General features: G+C 43.3%; 1 protein-coding gene across 8 annotated transcripts in view; it reads right to left on the bottom strand.

Annotated features, from left to right (window-relative positions):
• Window positions 1-7,172: 7,172 nt before the first annotated feature.
• Window positions 7,173-16,153, bottom strand: part of fgfr3 (fibroblast growth factor receptor 3) — a 176,508-nt gene continuing 167,527 nt past the window's right edge. For all 8 annotated transcript variants that reach the window (XM_087990990.1, XM_087991016.1, XM_087991007.1 and 5 more), the window contains 2 exons: window positions 11,638-11,743; window positions 7,173-9,872 (listed from right to left, as the gene is read on the bottom strand). In XM_087990990.1, coding sequence (XP_087847116.1) covers window positions 9,708-9,872; window positions 11,638-11,743 — 271 coding nt within the window. In that variant the 3' untranslated portion in view covers window positions 7,173-9,707. The remainder of the gene's footprint in view (window positions 9,873-11,637; window positions 11,744-16,153) is intronic.

The raw sequence follows: 16,153 nt of genomic DNA on the forward strand, positions 1-16,153 counted from the left end.
GAACCAGGTTCTAACTGTGAATGTTTAAGCTACATATCCCAAAGGCAAAGGAAACACATATTGACATGTTTCGGAGCACTTGGGTTCTTAATAACTTTCACTACAGCTACCGTTGTGCAATGTGCATAATAGCTTAAGGGAATTAATATGAGTGAAGGTACAGAAAGCACTGCACTTGCATAATGAAACTCATTGTTTTACACCTATTAGGGCAAGCAATAAAAATCACATTAACACTCGTGTGTCAACCAGCAGTGTTCCTTTCAGAGATTAATCCTGAATATGTTTTATCACAGCACAGTACATCACTTCACAGCACCACAAACACATTTCCTTCCCAACCATAGGATCTTTTTTTGAAGAAAGCGACATTGGTTTGTAGTAAGGTCTGGGTTTTTTTAGCCATTTGTCATTCGAAAATGAGTTGCACATGACCAGACTAGTGAATAAACGGGATTCTTAGCTCTCTGTAGCCTTTGCAAGCCTATTTACCTGAGAAGTCAACCAAATTCTGTTGCAAATTATTTAGTAGTCTATGTGAATTTTCATCTTAACAATAGCAGTTTGTAGAGGGGAGGCAATGGCCTAGTGGTGTTATTACTGGACTATTAATCCAGAGTCCCAGGCAACATTCTGGGGACTTGGGTTCAAATTCTGCCATGGCAAATGGTGGAATCTGAATTCAACAATATCTGGATTTAAGAGTCTAATAATGACCATGAATCGATTATCAGGAAAAACCCATCTAATGACCTTCAGGAAAGGAAACTGCCATCTTTACCTGGTCAGTCCTTCTTGTAACTTCAGACCCACAGCAATGTGGTTGACTCTTAACTGCCCATTTGCAATTAGGAATAGGCAATAAACGCTGGTCTAGGAAGTGACACCTTCATCCCATGAATGAATTGAAGAATTTTTTAAAAACATGTAGAAAGAGGCACTTGAACTATAATCTCAGTGTTTGAGCAATAGGTGAGACAAGTGGCCAATATTCATCCTTTATCCACCACCAAAAAAACATATTCCAACTTGGCTGTGAAAGCTTGACATGTGCAAATTGGCAGAAATTACACTAACTGCTGAATTTGGGAAATCACTGAGGTGAGACGATTTATCAGAAAGGGGAAGACCTCTGGGCCTAATTAGACTCTTCTGCCAGGATCCTGAAGCTCTTGGAAGGAATTATGGCCCAGGCTTACCATCCAATTAAAGAGACATGAAACAATCCTCAGTAATCCTCAAGATGGAGACCGCCCCCTCCTCCAATTTTTTTAACTTAACAAAACTTAAAATGGGGCCTGCAGCTGCAATTGGAGCCAGGTAGACTGTCACTGCCTATAGCATTCATCCCACTGCCTGTAGCATTCCTGTCACTGACCGTAACATTCCTCCCACTACCTGTAGCAATCCTCCCACAGACTGTAACATTCCTCCCACTGCCTGTAGCAATCTTCCCACTGCCTATAATGTTTCTCCCATCGCCTGTACCAGTCCTTCCCCTTTCTGTGGCGTCTCTCCCTCTGCCTGTAACATTCTTCCCACTTTGTGTAACATTTCTCCCATTGCCTGTAACATTCCTCCCACTTGTGTGTAACATTCCTCCCTTTGCCTGTAACATTCCTCCCACTGTGTGTAACATTCCTCCCACTGCCTGTAACATTGCTCCCACTGTGTGTAACATTCCTCCCACTGCCTGTAACATTCCTCCCACTGCCTGTAGCATTCCTCCCATTGTGTGTAACATTCCCCCTGCTGTGTGTAACATTCCTCCCACTGCCTGTAACATTGCTCCCACTGTGTGTAACATTCCTCCCACTGCCTGTAACATTCCTCCCTCTGCCTGTAACATTCCTCTTACTGCCTGTAACATTCCCCCGCGTTGTGTGTAACATTCCTCTTACTGCCTGTAACATTCCCCCGCGCTGTGTGTAACATTCCTCCCACTGCCTGTAACATTCCTCTCTCTGCCTGTAACATTCCTCCCACTGCCTGTAACATTGCTCCCACTGTGTGTAACATTCCTCCCACTGCCTGTAACATTCCTCCCTCTGCCTGTAACATTCCTCTTACTGCCTGTAACATTCCCCCGCGCTGTGTGTAACATTCCTCCCACTGCCTGTAACATTCCTCTCTCTGCCTGTAACATTCCTCCCACTGCCTGTAACATTCCTCCCACTGCCTGTAACATTCCTCCCACTGACCGTAACATTCCTCCCACTGCCTGTAGCATTCCTCCCATTGTGTGTAACATTCCTCCCACTGTGTGTAACATTCCTCCCTTTGCCTGTAACATTCCTCCCACTGTGTGTAACATTCCTCCCACTGTCTGTAACATTCCTCCCTCTGCCTGTAACATTCCACCCACTGTAACATTCCTCCCTCTGCCTGTAACATTCCTCTTACTGCCTGTAACATTCCCCCTGCTGTGTGTAACATTCCTCCCACTGCCTGTAACATTGCTCCCACTGTGTGTAACATTCCTCCCACTGCCTGTAACATTCCTCCCATTGTGTGTAACATTCCCCCTGCTGTGTGTAACATTCCTCCCACTGCCTGTAACATTGCTCCCACTGTGTGTAACATTCCTCCCACTGCCTGTAACATTCCTCCCTCTGCCTGTATCATTCCTCTCACTGCCTGTAACATTCCTCCCACTGACCGTAACATTCCTCCCACTGCCTGTAGCATTCCTCCCATTGTGTGTAACATTCCTCCCACTGTGTGTAACATTCCTCCCTTTGCCTGTAACATTCCTCCCACTGTGTGTAACATTCCTCCCACTGTCTGTAACATTCCTCCCTCTGCCTGTAACATTCCACCCACTGTAACATTCCTCCCACTGCCTGTAACATTCCTCCCTCTGCCTGTAACATTCCTCTTACTGCCTGTAACATTCCCCCTGCTGTGTGTAACATTCCTCCCACTGCCTGTAACATTGCTCCCACTGTGTGTAACATTCCTCCCACTGCCTGTAACATTCCTCCCATTGTGTGTAACATTCCCCCTGCTGTGTGTAACATTCCTCCCACTGCCTGTAACATTGCTCCCACTGTGTGTAACATTCCTCCCACTGCCTGTAACATTCCTCCCTCTGCCTGTATCATTCCTCTCACTGCCTGTAACATTCCTAGTGTGGCCAGTTAGTCTTACTTCGGTGGTAGGCAACGTAATGGAAAGGGTACTGAGGGATAGGATTTATGAGTATCTGGAAAGGCACTGCTTGATTAGGGACAGCCAGCACGGATTTGTGAAGGGTAGGTCTTGCCTTACAAGTCTTATTGAATTCTTTGAGGAGGTGACCAAGCATGTGGATGAGGGTAGAGCAGTAGATGTAGTATACATGGATTTTAGTAAGGCATTTGATAAGGTTCCCCATGGTAGGCTTATGCGGAAAGTCAGGAGGCATGGGATAGAGGGAAATTTGGCCAATTGGATAGAAAATTGGCTAACCGGTCGAAGTCAGAGAGTGGTGGTAGATGGTAAATATTCAGCCTGGAGCCCAGTTACAAGTGGAGTTCCGCAGGGATCAGTTCTGGGTCCTCTGCTGTTCGTAATTTTTATTAATGACTTGGATGAGGGAGTCGAAGGGTGGGTCAGTAGATTTGCAGATGATACGAAGATTGGTGGAGTTGTGGATAGTGAGGAGGGCTCTTGTCGTCTGCAAAGGGACTTGGATATGATGCAGAGCTGGGCTGAGGAGTGACAGATGGAGTTCAACCCTGCCAAGTGTGAGGTTGTCCATTTTGGAAAGACAAATAAGAATGCAGAATACAGGGTTAACGGTAGGGTTCTTAGTGAGGTGGAGGAACACAGGGATCTTGGGGTCTATGTTCATAGGTCTTTGAAAGTTACCACTCAGGTGGATAGAGCTTGTAAGAAGGCCTATGGTGTATTAGCGTTCATTAGCAGAGGGATTGAATTCAAGTCGTGAAGTGATGTTGCAACAGTACAGGACTTTGGTTAGGCCACATTTGGAGTACTGTGTGCAGTTCTGGTCGCCTCACTTTAGGAAAGATGTGGAAGCTTTGGAGAGGATGCAGAGAAGATTTACCAGGATGTTGCCTGGAATGGAGAATAGGTCGTACGAGGATAGGTTGAGAGTGCTAGGCCTTTTCTCATTGGAACGGCGAAGGATGAGGGGTGACTTGATAGAGGTTTATAAGATGATCAGAGGAATAGATAGAGTAGACAGTCAGAAACTTTTTCCCCGGGTGCAACAGAGTGTTACAAGGGGACATAAATTTAAGGTGAAGGGTGGAAGGTATAGGGGAGATGTCAGGGGTGGGTTCTTTACCCAGAGAGTGGTGGGGGCATGGAATGCGCTGCCTGTGGGAGTGGTAGAGTCAGAATCTTTGGTGACCTTTAAGCGGCAATTGGATAGGTACATGGATGGGTGCTTAAGCTAGGACAAATGTTTGGCACAACATCGTGGGCCGAAGGGCCTGTTCTGCGCTGTATTGTTCTATGTTCTATGTTCTATTCCCCCTGCTGTGTGTAACATTCCTCCCACTGCCTGTAACATTGCTCCCACTGTGTATAACATTCCTCCCACTGCCTGTAACATTCCTCCCACTGACCGTAACATTCCTCCCACTGCCTGTAACATTCCCCCTGCTGTATGTAACATTCCTCCCACTGTGTGTAACATTCCTCCCTTTGCCTGTAACATTGCTCCCACTGTGTGTAACATTGCTCCCACTGTGTGTAACATTCCTCCCACTGACTGTAACATTCCTCCCATTGCCTGTAACATTCCTCCCACTGCCTGTAACATTCCTCCCACTGCCTGTAACATTCCTCACTGTGTGTAACATTCCTCCCGCTCTGTAGCATTCCTTCCAGCTTGTCCTGTCTCCAGCCTGATGCCGGCTGTCAGCCACACTATTCTTCAACACCTTTGCGCAAGTAGAGTTTTTTAAAAAAACTTCCTTTCCATTTAACACATTTTTCTAAATAACTGGATTGATCACTTTTCATCAATTTTATTACACACTTTTAGAGCAGGTAGGCCTTGACACCAGGCCTCTCAGTCCAAGGGTAGGGACGCTACCACTGTGCTACAAGAGGGCCTTCGCTGAACACTTAGAAGCTGATGGAAAATTCGAGTCAGCTTCTGAGCGTAGGTCTTAATACACCTTTAACAACTGAATTAGCTCCCAATCAATGAAGTGCAATTAGCTCAGCCACAGAACATTGTTGCAGGAGTTGCTTAGGCTGGATATTTTTGAATCAAGAGTGTGGTGCTGGAAAAAGCACAGCAGGTCAGGCAACAGTGGAGGAGCAGGAGAATTAACATTTTTTTCAATCGACATGTTCTGAGATGTTATGACACGTTTGGAATGAGTGGGACGTGAAGCTAGGCTTCATGGCTGCGCAGCAGGACACCACCAGTACACCACAAAAGCCCTAGAGTACCTCAGAGTAGTGTCCTAGGCCCAACCATCATCAGCTGCTTTAGCAAAGGCCTTCCCTCCATTATAAAGTGGATGTTCACAAGTGGCTGCACAATGTTCAGCACCATTCGCGACTCCTCAGATACTCAAGTTATATCAAAATGCAACCACTTGACAATATCCAGGTTTGCACTGGCAATTGGCAAGTACCATTAGCTCCACACAACTGCCAGGCAATGACCAACCCAACAAGAGAGAATCTAACCATCGCCCCTGACATTCAGTGGCATTACCATTACTAAAGCCTCAACAATCAATATTTTGTTGGTTACCATTGTCCAGAAATTGACCTCAGCTGTCATATAAATACTGAGCTACAACAGAAGGGCAGAGACTGCAACATGACCTACTTTGTGGCTCCCCAAAGCCTGTCCACCACCTACAAGAATGTGATGGAATATTCTCCACTTGCCTGGATGAGTGCAGCTCCAATAACACTCAAGAACTTTGACACCATCCAGGACAAAGCAGTCCACTTGACCGGCACTCCATCAACCAACATTCATCTGCTCTACTGCTGATGCACAGTAGCAACAGTGTTTACAGTGTAATAACTACACTGTAACAACTCACCAAAGGCTTCTGAAACAGTACATTCCAAACGCACAACCATTACCATCTAGAAAGACGAAGGCAACAGATACATGGGAACACCATCACCTGCTAGTTCCCCTCTGAGCCACTCACCATCCTGACCTGGAAATATATTGCTGTTCCTTCACTGTTTCTGGGTCACAATCCTCGACCTTCCATCCTAATAGCATTGGGCATCTATCTACAGTAAATAGACAGCAGCAGTTCAGGAAGGCAGCTCACCACCACTTCTCAAGGGCAACTAGGTCAGGCAATAAATGCTGGCCCTTTCAGCAAAGTTCACATTTTGTGACTGAATAAAAAAGACTGAGCGTAACTTTTCTTTCTGTATCATTAGCATTTAGTTTTATGCAACTTTGAAGGCTGAGTAATGTTCCCAAAATGAATTTCTGGGCTTGGAATTTTCTGTATGGGCAATCAGGTCAAAGTTAAGAAGGGACTATGAAAACAGTCAAGATACTTTGGATCAGAATGCCCCATTGGGCGTTGAGGCTTCGAATCCAATATTTCCAGTGGAGCAACTTTAAACAAGACAGCCTCCTAACTGTCCATCTCTGTGCTTGTTTTCCAACTCAGGACAGTGTGACAGATCAGTGAAAGACTTGGATTGATAGCCTGCCTTGAGTGGGTGGCCACACCTGATGAAGGGATAACAGTGGGGAGCTCTACACATTCAGGCTTTCCCAGCTGCTACATGTGCTCGACTCCAAGCCCACGTTCACAAGACTCAGTCCATTAGTCCAATTGAATTGACTTTAACTTGTTTCTACCTGTAAGGTCATCTATTTTAGCACTGGTGGTTGCAAACAGCTAGCCAGTGGAGAAATATTTTCCAATAAACAATGCTCTCTTCTAAATTATCTGTATTCTGGGCTTTTGTGTAGACAAAGAGAGAAACTGAGTTTTCCTCTTTCCTCTGTTCTGATTCTGTTTCACTGCTATCCTCATCGTGGTGTGTTCTACCCTTTTCACAGTAAATTCCAGCATACATTTTGTCACTGGAGAATTGGAAGTTACAATGGCTTAATTTATAACACTCGTCAGCAATATTACCTTGGCAGGAAACTCCAACCCATTATAAATCACACCAATTATAAGGCCATGAAGAATGAGGAATGGAAACTCTTGCATTTTAAAACAATATCCTTTTATTTTTGTGGAATGGAACAGTTCCATGTTAATAACAAAGTTTCATAAAGGCAGACAGATATTGTTCAGTGCTAGTTTCTTTTAAACTCCAACATGACCACTTGTGACCTTTTACAGGCTTCAGGCAGGCAAATAGGTTTGAACATAGATTTTACAGTTTTATTTGAGCTTACCTCTGTCTACTAAGAGTGTGAATGTATGAATTATAGGCAGTGGTTCAAATTAACCACAAAACAAATCAGGGATCTCATCTATTGCCAGTAATGCTTGATACTATTACATCTACATAATGGGAACTGGATATCAAATGTTAAGTTCAGTCAAAGCTACAATACATATATTTTGTAAAAAAAAAACTCAATAAATTAGATATATATCTAAGTTCTTTTTTGTAAATCATGCACAAATTTCAAATATTGGAAAAGTTTTTTTTATCCATTAGGTACCTGGAATGTACAACAACAGCGATTGGTAAGAAAATAACAAAGTGTCTTTTCATTTTACAAAAATTACACAGCTATAGAACTCCTACCTTTGTATCAAAGAGTTAACAGATAAGATCAATCTAGTAAATTAGTTGTTCTACAGAGTAAGAGCTTCACGGTCCTAATAAAAGTTAAAGGAGGTGAATTGAATTTTAATTAATTTTAATAGAATTCCCACCAAAATCTTCAATATTTTTCCATCTGCAGAATCTTACTTCGAATCAAAGAGAACTTTATTCTGGGTTAGATGTTTTCTCAGCCTATTATTCAGGTGACTGCCAGTTAGTTACCTCTTTAGCCATCTGTTCTAGTAATTTTTCTTTTTTATTTAAAAAAAGGTTTACCTCAAATGAATTCTCTGCAAAATTGCACGTTGTATTTAAATTGCACCACGTAAGTTGTGCTTGTGGCACGATCTGCATAAAGAGAAGGGAGTGACTCACAAGTCACCGAAATACTACTGACATCAGAGATTGATTGACTGGAAATTCGTTTTCTCATGCTATGAACATTCACGATCATTGCACCCTCTCGTTACAATAATGCAAAGTGCCAGCACAACGCTTCCATACACTTGCACATTCAGTGCTGTCACTTATCATATTTTGGCACCATTACCCGATGGGGGCCAAGACAGGTTGGGGGGATGTGGGGAAAAGAAATGTAAATCACATATACATCATTCGGTTTTAATGTCGCGCAATGCACTCCTTTTGCGTGCTGTGCTTGGTTTGTGATTTCATATTGCCCCAGCCACAACAGACACTAGGTCCTGACCCTACTTGCGATAAGTCTTGAAAATGTTCTCTCCAGACACAGTTCTAGCTCTAACAGACCAAAATCTATCGCCGTGCTTCAGCTCAAATGGACATTGAGGGTGAGCACCTCACACACATTTGTGACTGTCCTGGGTGGCAATGCCAGCTTTCTTTCACAGGGCCAACAGTGTCAGGGCAGCTGCCAGGAAAGCACCAAATCCACACCACATGGCTGTCTTTCACAGCCAACACTTCAGCTCTGTTCTGTCTTAATCAAAAATCAGCCACAAAGGACAAACCTTCATTTGTTATGAAAAGTCAGTACATTTCTAGGATCAAATTTCTAACTAACAGAAAAAAAAATCATTGCAATCTAAAATAAAAACTGATAATGCTCATTTTACATGACATCTGAAAATTTGATTCTATTGGTTTTTCCTCATGAACCATAATCTACTTCTGTGTCTAACCAATTTTAAACGGGTAATAAATTAAGAATTATAAACACGTAAAAACAAAAATTAAGAACCTAGATAACTATAGATGTGTACAGTAATTAGTAAATAAGCTATATACTCTTAAATCTCTTAACCAAAATGATATGTTAAAGTCTATAAACAACTTTACAAATATACAATGTGCTAATCAGGTTTTTGAACTATTTTACCCCTTGCTCACTACACACGTGTTTCATTAATAATTTCCAGATTAATACTGAGTATCCTAGACTGCAATGATTTTAGGATTTGCTTCCTCATAGTTGTAGTCATGTTGAAATTTGTGATTTTTCTAAACAAGCAAATCATATGTATACAACTGTCTTTTTAAAAACATTATCATACAATATTCATATTTATATATTTACAACTCTTCTGGAATCTGCAGCTTCACTCAAATAAAAAGTATTTAAATGCTCTTTTGTAAAGAAAAATAATTGTCTTTTGTTTCACTTTCCTTTCTTTAGCACGCACTTTTCAACTTAGGCACAGAATGGTTCCATTAGCAGTCATAATGCCAGAGGTCAAGATTTATCAACTCTGGGTTTTTATTTTGCAAAATATTTCATTTCTGTTTTCCAAAAGTAAAATGGTTTCTTCATGCTGAGCAGTACTTTGTGTTTTAGATGTATCCAGCATTTGAAGATGTAAGGCTCAAAAATGATGGGAAGTGGGGACAGGAGTCCCAGATGGTTCAGTGTATTTCCTTCAGTATGAATTGTCCGTGATTCAGCATCCTATAGTCCTGTTTCTTTTTGTCCCAAATCAGTCTCATGTCTTGATGACACCATTGCACTGCTGGTGCTTGGGAAGACAAGGTTCGTCAGGCAAAGCATCATGGGCAAAAACAGAGTCATCTCCAGAGGAACATGTACTGTGAGTATCCTGGCATGCTGGCGAATACTGCTCGAAAGGTGCTGACAGGTCAAGGTACTCCTGAAATACAAAGGAAAAGATCAAACATCACAATGAACACTGCTCATTGGTCTCCCCACCTATGTTGAGGTGCTGGCAGTGGTTCAGTGGGTCAGAATACTGTAAACCCAGAAGCAAAAGCAGTGACAGCACAGTGCAGTTGGGAGGGACTGCTGTACTATTGGAGGAGCTGTCCTTTTGAGAAGACATCAAATCGAGGCTCTGCGTGCCTTTTGGAAATGATGTCAAAGATTCCAAGGCACTATTTTGAATTTGCTTCTGCTCAAATATTTATCTATCGAGCAACATCACCAATGCAAAATCTGATCATTTATCACATTGCTATTCATTCAGTGCTGTTTACAGTGAATGTGATCACTAGTCTGTCCTTGCCAGGCACCAGAATCAGACTGAAACCCTGACCAACTTAGAGCTGCACTCAGAGCAGCAACCCATCTCTGCTTCCCAGGTCAAAGGTTAACTGTCTGGTTGGGACAGGTTATTGGGAAGGAGGGATGCTATATAAATCCTGGCGATAACTTTTTACAATCACACACTGGAGGTTTGGTGCTGCCGATCACTTTCAATTATTACCTGACAAGAGTTTAAACAGCGTACTAAATCAAGTTAGCCAGGTCGCGTGGCCCTTGTGAGTATTTAAAGCATTCTTTTACTGCAAATTACATCAAACAATGTGCTTAGTGTATTGAAGGTGAGGCTGTGAGCTGACATTTTAAACAAACCTACAAAATACTGGAACTCTGTGGCAAGTCCCGCAGTGGCTCAAAAGAGGAAAAGAGTATGAACACTTTAGCTATGAATTAAGAGAGGGCTTAACCGATTAGGACTGTGACAATCAATGTTCCCTGTCAGATGTCAAACTATCATTGTCTTTTTACAGGTTGACGTATCTGCCACATATTTTGCTGGAGCAAAACTTTGAGCGATACCGTTAAGTTATGGATATTGTTATTTACATAAAGATTTCCAAAATAATGCAGGTCACGAGCCTAGTGATGTTCACCAGTTAAAAGGGAACATTAGTCATCTGAAGTTCAACGTAGCTTTAAGGAGAACTCATCTGTCGAATGATTTTATCATGTTTCCTGCACAGTCACTGCACTGACGTTTCAATGAGTCTATCTGGTGTACAGCTGGGGTGTGATGACCAGAATGGAGTTGGACATGATGCCCGTTCTTTCTTGGGGTAACTGGACTCAGCTGGTTTGATTTATTTATTGTCATGTGTACCGAAGCACAGTGACAATCTTTGTTTGTGAGCAATACAGACAGATCATAGTAAACGTGGACATACAGATCATAGGATGAAAGAAAATAAAAGCTTAGACAGACCAGAAGACTGTAAGCCATAAGAATGGAAGCAAGGCCATTTGGCCCATCAAGTCCACTCCGCCATTTAATCATGGCTGATGGGCATTTCATGCCTCTCGTTTGTTTCTGCTGACAGAAGAGGGAGCTGGGTGGATCAGAATGCCAGGAGGGATGTGCTGAGTAGGGAACTGAGATGTGCTGCTGTGTATATGCCAATCCCAGATCCATTTACCAACTGGGCAAAGATTTGTTTGTTGCTCCAACAGCATTCAGCACCAAACATTGTAATCATAGTCTGATATATTTAAAGGGACCAGCATAGAAATTGGTGAATCAAATAAATAAATACATCTTGAACAATGTTGAAATATTGAAGTACCATTAGTTGTTTTAAATTAGTTTCAATTAACCACTAATTCCTTTTGCTGATTTATTTTGTGATTCCAAGACTGACCTCAGTTGATGTCACTGTCAGGACCCTGTCGAGATCTTCGACTAACTGTTTGAATGTTGGTCTTTGTGATGGGATGGCGTGCCAGCATTCCCTCATTATCATATACCTAGGGAAAGACACAGGGTCACAGTTAAACCAAGCACAAAACCCGGTTTCCATATGTTATTTCAGGATATGAAGGATCATAGTAAATGGCAGATAAACAGACAGTGTTGCAGAGACCCATTACAGCACAGCAAGTGGGCCAGTATACCATAGAAAGAGACCCCTCTAGTGCTATCACATCTTTCCCATAGTGAGGTGACCAGAACTGCACACAGTACTCCTATTGTGGCCTGACCAACACTCTATATAACTCCAACATTACCTCCTTGCTCTTATACTCTATGCCACGACTAATGAAAGCAAATGTGCCCTTTTTTACACCACTAGCCACCAGCCTCCAGTCTCTCGAATAGTTTTCTACCACTATCCATTACTAAGCCAGTTTAGTAAGATTAGAGGAGGTGGGTGGGAGGGATGCCCTACACCATCTTGCCAAGTTGCCTTGTGATGGACCTTGTCAAAAGCTTTGCTAAAATCCATATAAACTACATCAACTGAACATCCTTCATGCACACACTTGATCGTATTTCCAAAAAAATTCGAACAAATTTGTTAGTCATGACCTTCCTCTGATAAAGCCATGCTGACTATTCCTAATTAACCCTTGCTTTTCCAAGTGGATTTTAATTCGCTCCTTCAGAATTTCCTCCAGCAGTTTCCCTCCCACGGTATGAGACTCCTGGTTCATCCCTACCATCCCTTTTAAAAAGTTCAACCATAACAGCTGTCCTCCAGTCCTCTGGCACTTCCCCTGTGGCCAAGGGGGAATTAAACATTTGTGTCAGAGCCCCCGCAATTTCCTGTCTCAACTCCCATACCTCCCCATTTCTTATGTCAAGCGATGCAAGTTCCTCACAGTCCCTTTTCCTGAATTCCATTCCTACGTTGGGTTGGTTGACCAACCTCGTTGACCAACCTCCTGGGATGGTCAGATGAGTGGCAGAGACCCTGATAACCCTGATAAGTGCATCACCCCGATGTGATGCACTTTGGGAGAAGAAACAAGGAGAGGGGAGTATGTAATGAATGGCAGGACACTGGGTAGCTTAGAGGAACAGAGGGATCTTGGGGTAATTATTTACAAATCCCAGAAATAAGCAGAGCACGTAAATAAGATAGCTAAAAAGGGCACGTGGGACATTTGCCGAGAGGTGCGAGGGAGGAGCGAAGGACTTCTGGGAAGGTTTTTAAGTGGGTGAGATCTAAACCCGAGACCCTACACCGTAGGGTGTCCCTCTCACCGACCTCCACTAACCTTACTAAGAGTCTGGAAACGATGTACGTTTTCAGGTTTCTTTGTTTTTCCTTCTCTTCCTTTGTTTAGTTCTGTGCAGGCTATCAGAGTAACGAGTTATGGACATTAGGGCAGCTGTATGTTCCTCCTGCAGAATGTGGCAGGTGAGAGACACTTCACATGTCTCTGCTGACTACATCTGCAGGAAGTGCACCCAACTCCAGCTCCTCAAAAACTGAGTTAGGGAACTGGAGCTGGAGCTGGATGAACTACGGATCATCCAGGAGGCTGAGGGGGAAATTGAGAGGATATACAGAGAGGTGGTTACTCCCCAGTCACAGGGTAAGGACAGCTGGGTTACTGTCAGGGGGAAGAAAGGTGAGAGCAGGGATCCCCTGTGGCCGTTCCCCTCAGCAATAAGTATACCGTTTTGGATACTGCCGGTGGGAACGGCCTACCAGGGGTAAGCCACAGTTGTCAGGTCTCTGGCACTGAGCCTGGCACTGTGGCTCAGAAAGGAAGGGGGAAGATAGAAAAGCATTCGCAAGAAATAAGAAAGGGATCATCACTTTATTGGGATTGTATTATAGACCCTCCAATAGTCAGAGGGAAATTGAGAAACAAACTTGTAAGGAGATCTCAGCTATCTGTAAGAATAATAGGGTGGTTATGGTAGGGGATTTTAACTTTCCAAACATTGACTGGGACTGCCATAGTGTTAAAGGTTTAGATGGAGAGGAATTTGTTAAGTGTGTACAAGACAATTTTCTGATTCAGTGTGTGGATGTACCTACTAGAGAAGGTGCAAAACTTGACCTACTCTTGGGAAATAAGGCAGGGCAGGTGACTGAGATGTCAGTGGGGGAGCACTTTGGGGCCAGCGACCATAATTCTATTCGTTTTAAAATAGTGATGGAAAAGGATAGACCAGATCTAAACGTTGAAGTTCTAAATTGGAGAAATGCCAATTTTGACAGTATTAGGCAAGAACTTTCGAAAGCTGATTGGAGGCAGATGTTCGCAGGTAAAGGGATGGGTGGAAAATGGGAAGCCTTCAGAAATGAGATAACAAGAATCCAGAGAAAGTATATTCCTGTCAGAGTGAAAGGGAAGGCTGGTAGGTATAGGGAATGCTGGATGACTAAAGAAATTGAGGGTTTGGTTAAAAAAAGAAGGAACATATGTCAGGTATAGACAGGATAGATCGAGTGAATCCTTAGAAGAGTATAAAGGAAGTAGGAGTATACTTATGAGGGAAATCAGGAGGGCAAAATGGGGACATGAGATAACTTTGGCAAATAGAATTAAGGAGAATCCAAAGGGTTTTTACAAATATATTAAGGACAAAAGGGTACCTAGGGAGAGAATAGAGCCCCTCAAAGATCAGCAAGGCGGCCTTTGTGTGGAGCCACATAAAATGGGGGAGATACTAAATGAATATTTTGCATCAGTATTTACTGTGGAAAAGGATATGGAAGATATAGACTGTAGGGGAATAGATGGTGACATCTTGCAAAATGTCCAGATTACAGAGGAGGAAGTGCTGGATGTCTTGAAACGGTTAAAGGTGGATAAATCCCCAGGACCTGATCAGGTGTACCCGAGAACTCTGTGGGAAGCTAGAGAAGTGATTGCTGGGCTCTTGCTGAGATATTTGTATCATTGATCGTCACAGTTGAGGTGCCGGAAGACTGGAGGTTGGCAAACGTGGTGCCACTGTTTAAGAAGGGTGGTAAGGACAAGCCAGGAAACTATAGACCGGTGAGCCTGACCTCGGTGGTGGGCAAGTTGTTGGAGGGAATCCTGAGTGACAGGATGTACATGTATTTGGAAAGGCAAGGACTGATTAGGGATAGTCAACATGGCTTTGTGGGTGGGAAATCATGTCTCACAAACTTGATTGAGTTTTTTGAAGAAGTAACAAAGAAGATTGATGAGGGCAGAGCAGTAGATGTGATCTATAGGGAATTCAGTAAGGGGTTCGACAAGGTTCCCCATGGGAGACTGATTAGCAAGGATAGATCTCATGGAATACAGGGAGAACTAGCCATTTGGATACAGAACTGGCTCAAAGGTAGAAGACAGAGGGTGGTGGTGGAGGGTTGTTTTTCAGACTGGAGGCCTGTGACCAGTGGAGTGCCACAAGGATCGGTGCTGGGTCCTCTACTTTTTGTCATTTACATAAATGATTTGGATGCGAGTATAAGAGGTACAGTTAGTAAGTTTGCAGGTGACACCAAAATTGGAGGTTTAGTGGACAGCGAAGAGGGTTACCTCAGATTATAACAGGATCTGGACCAGATGGGCCAATGGGCTGAGAACTGACAGATGGAGTTTAATTCAGATCAATGCGAGGTGCTGCATTTTGGGAAAGCAAATCTTAGCAGGACTTATACACTTAATGGTGAGGTCCTAGGGAGTGTTGCTGAACAAAGAGACCTTGGAGTGCAGGTTCATAGCTCCTTGAAAATGGAGTCGCAGGTAGATAGGATAGTGAAGAAGGCGTTTGGTATGCTTTCCTTTATTGGTCAGAGTATTGAGTACAGGTGTTGGCAGGTCATGTTGCAGCTGTACAGGACATTAGTTAGGCCATCGTTGGAATACTGCATGCAATTCTGGTCTCCTTCCTATTGGAAAGATGTTGTGAAACTTGAAAGTGTTCAGAAAAGATTTACAAGGATGTTGCCAGGGTTGGAGGATTTGAGCTAAAGGGAGAGGCTGAACAGGCTGGGGCTGTTTTCCCTGGAGCGCCGGAGGCTGAGTGGTGACCTTATAGGGTTTACAAAATTATGAGGGGCATGGATAGGATAAATAGACAAAGTCTTTTCCCTGGGGTGGGGGAGTCCAGAACTAGAGGGCATAGGTTTAGAGTGAGAGGTGAAAGATATAAAAGAGACCTAAGGGGCAACTTTTTCATGCAGAGGGAGGTATGTGTATTGAATGAGCTGCCAGAGGAAGTGGTGGAAGCTGATACAATTGCAACTTTTAAGAGGCATTTGGATGGGTATATGAATAGAAAGAGTTTGGAGGGATATGGGCTGGGTGCTGGCAGGTGGGACTCGATGGGGTTGGGATATCTAGTCGGCATGGACGGGTTGGACCGAAGGGTCTGTTTCCATGCTGTACATCTCTATGACTCTATGGTAGGGGACTCAATAGTCAGACGGATTGACAGGA

This window comes from Chiloscyllium plagiosum, unplaced genomic scaffold (genome assembly GCF_037043375.1).
Source record: "Chiloscyllium plagiosum isolate Xiang-an unplaced genomic scaffold, Cpla_swu_hap1 HiC_scaffold_1, whole genome shotgun sequence".
NCBI lineage: Eukaryota > Metazoa > Chordata > Chondrichthyes > Orectolobiformes > Hemiscylliidae > Chiloscyllium > Chiloscyllium plagiosum.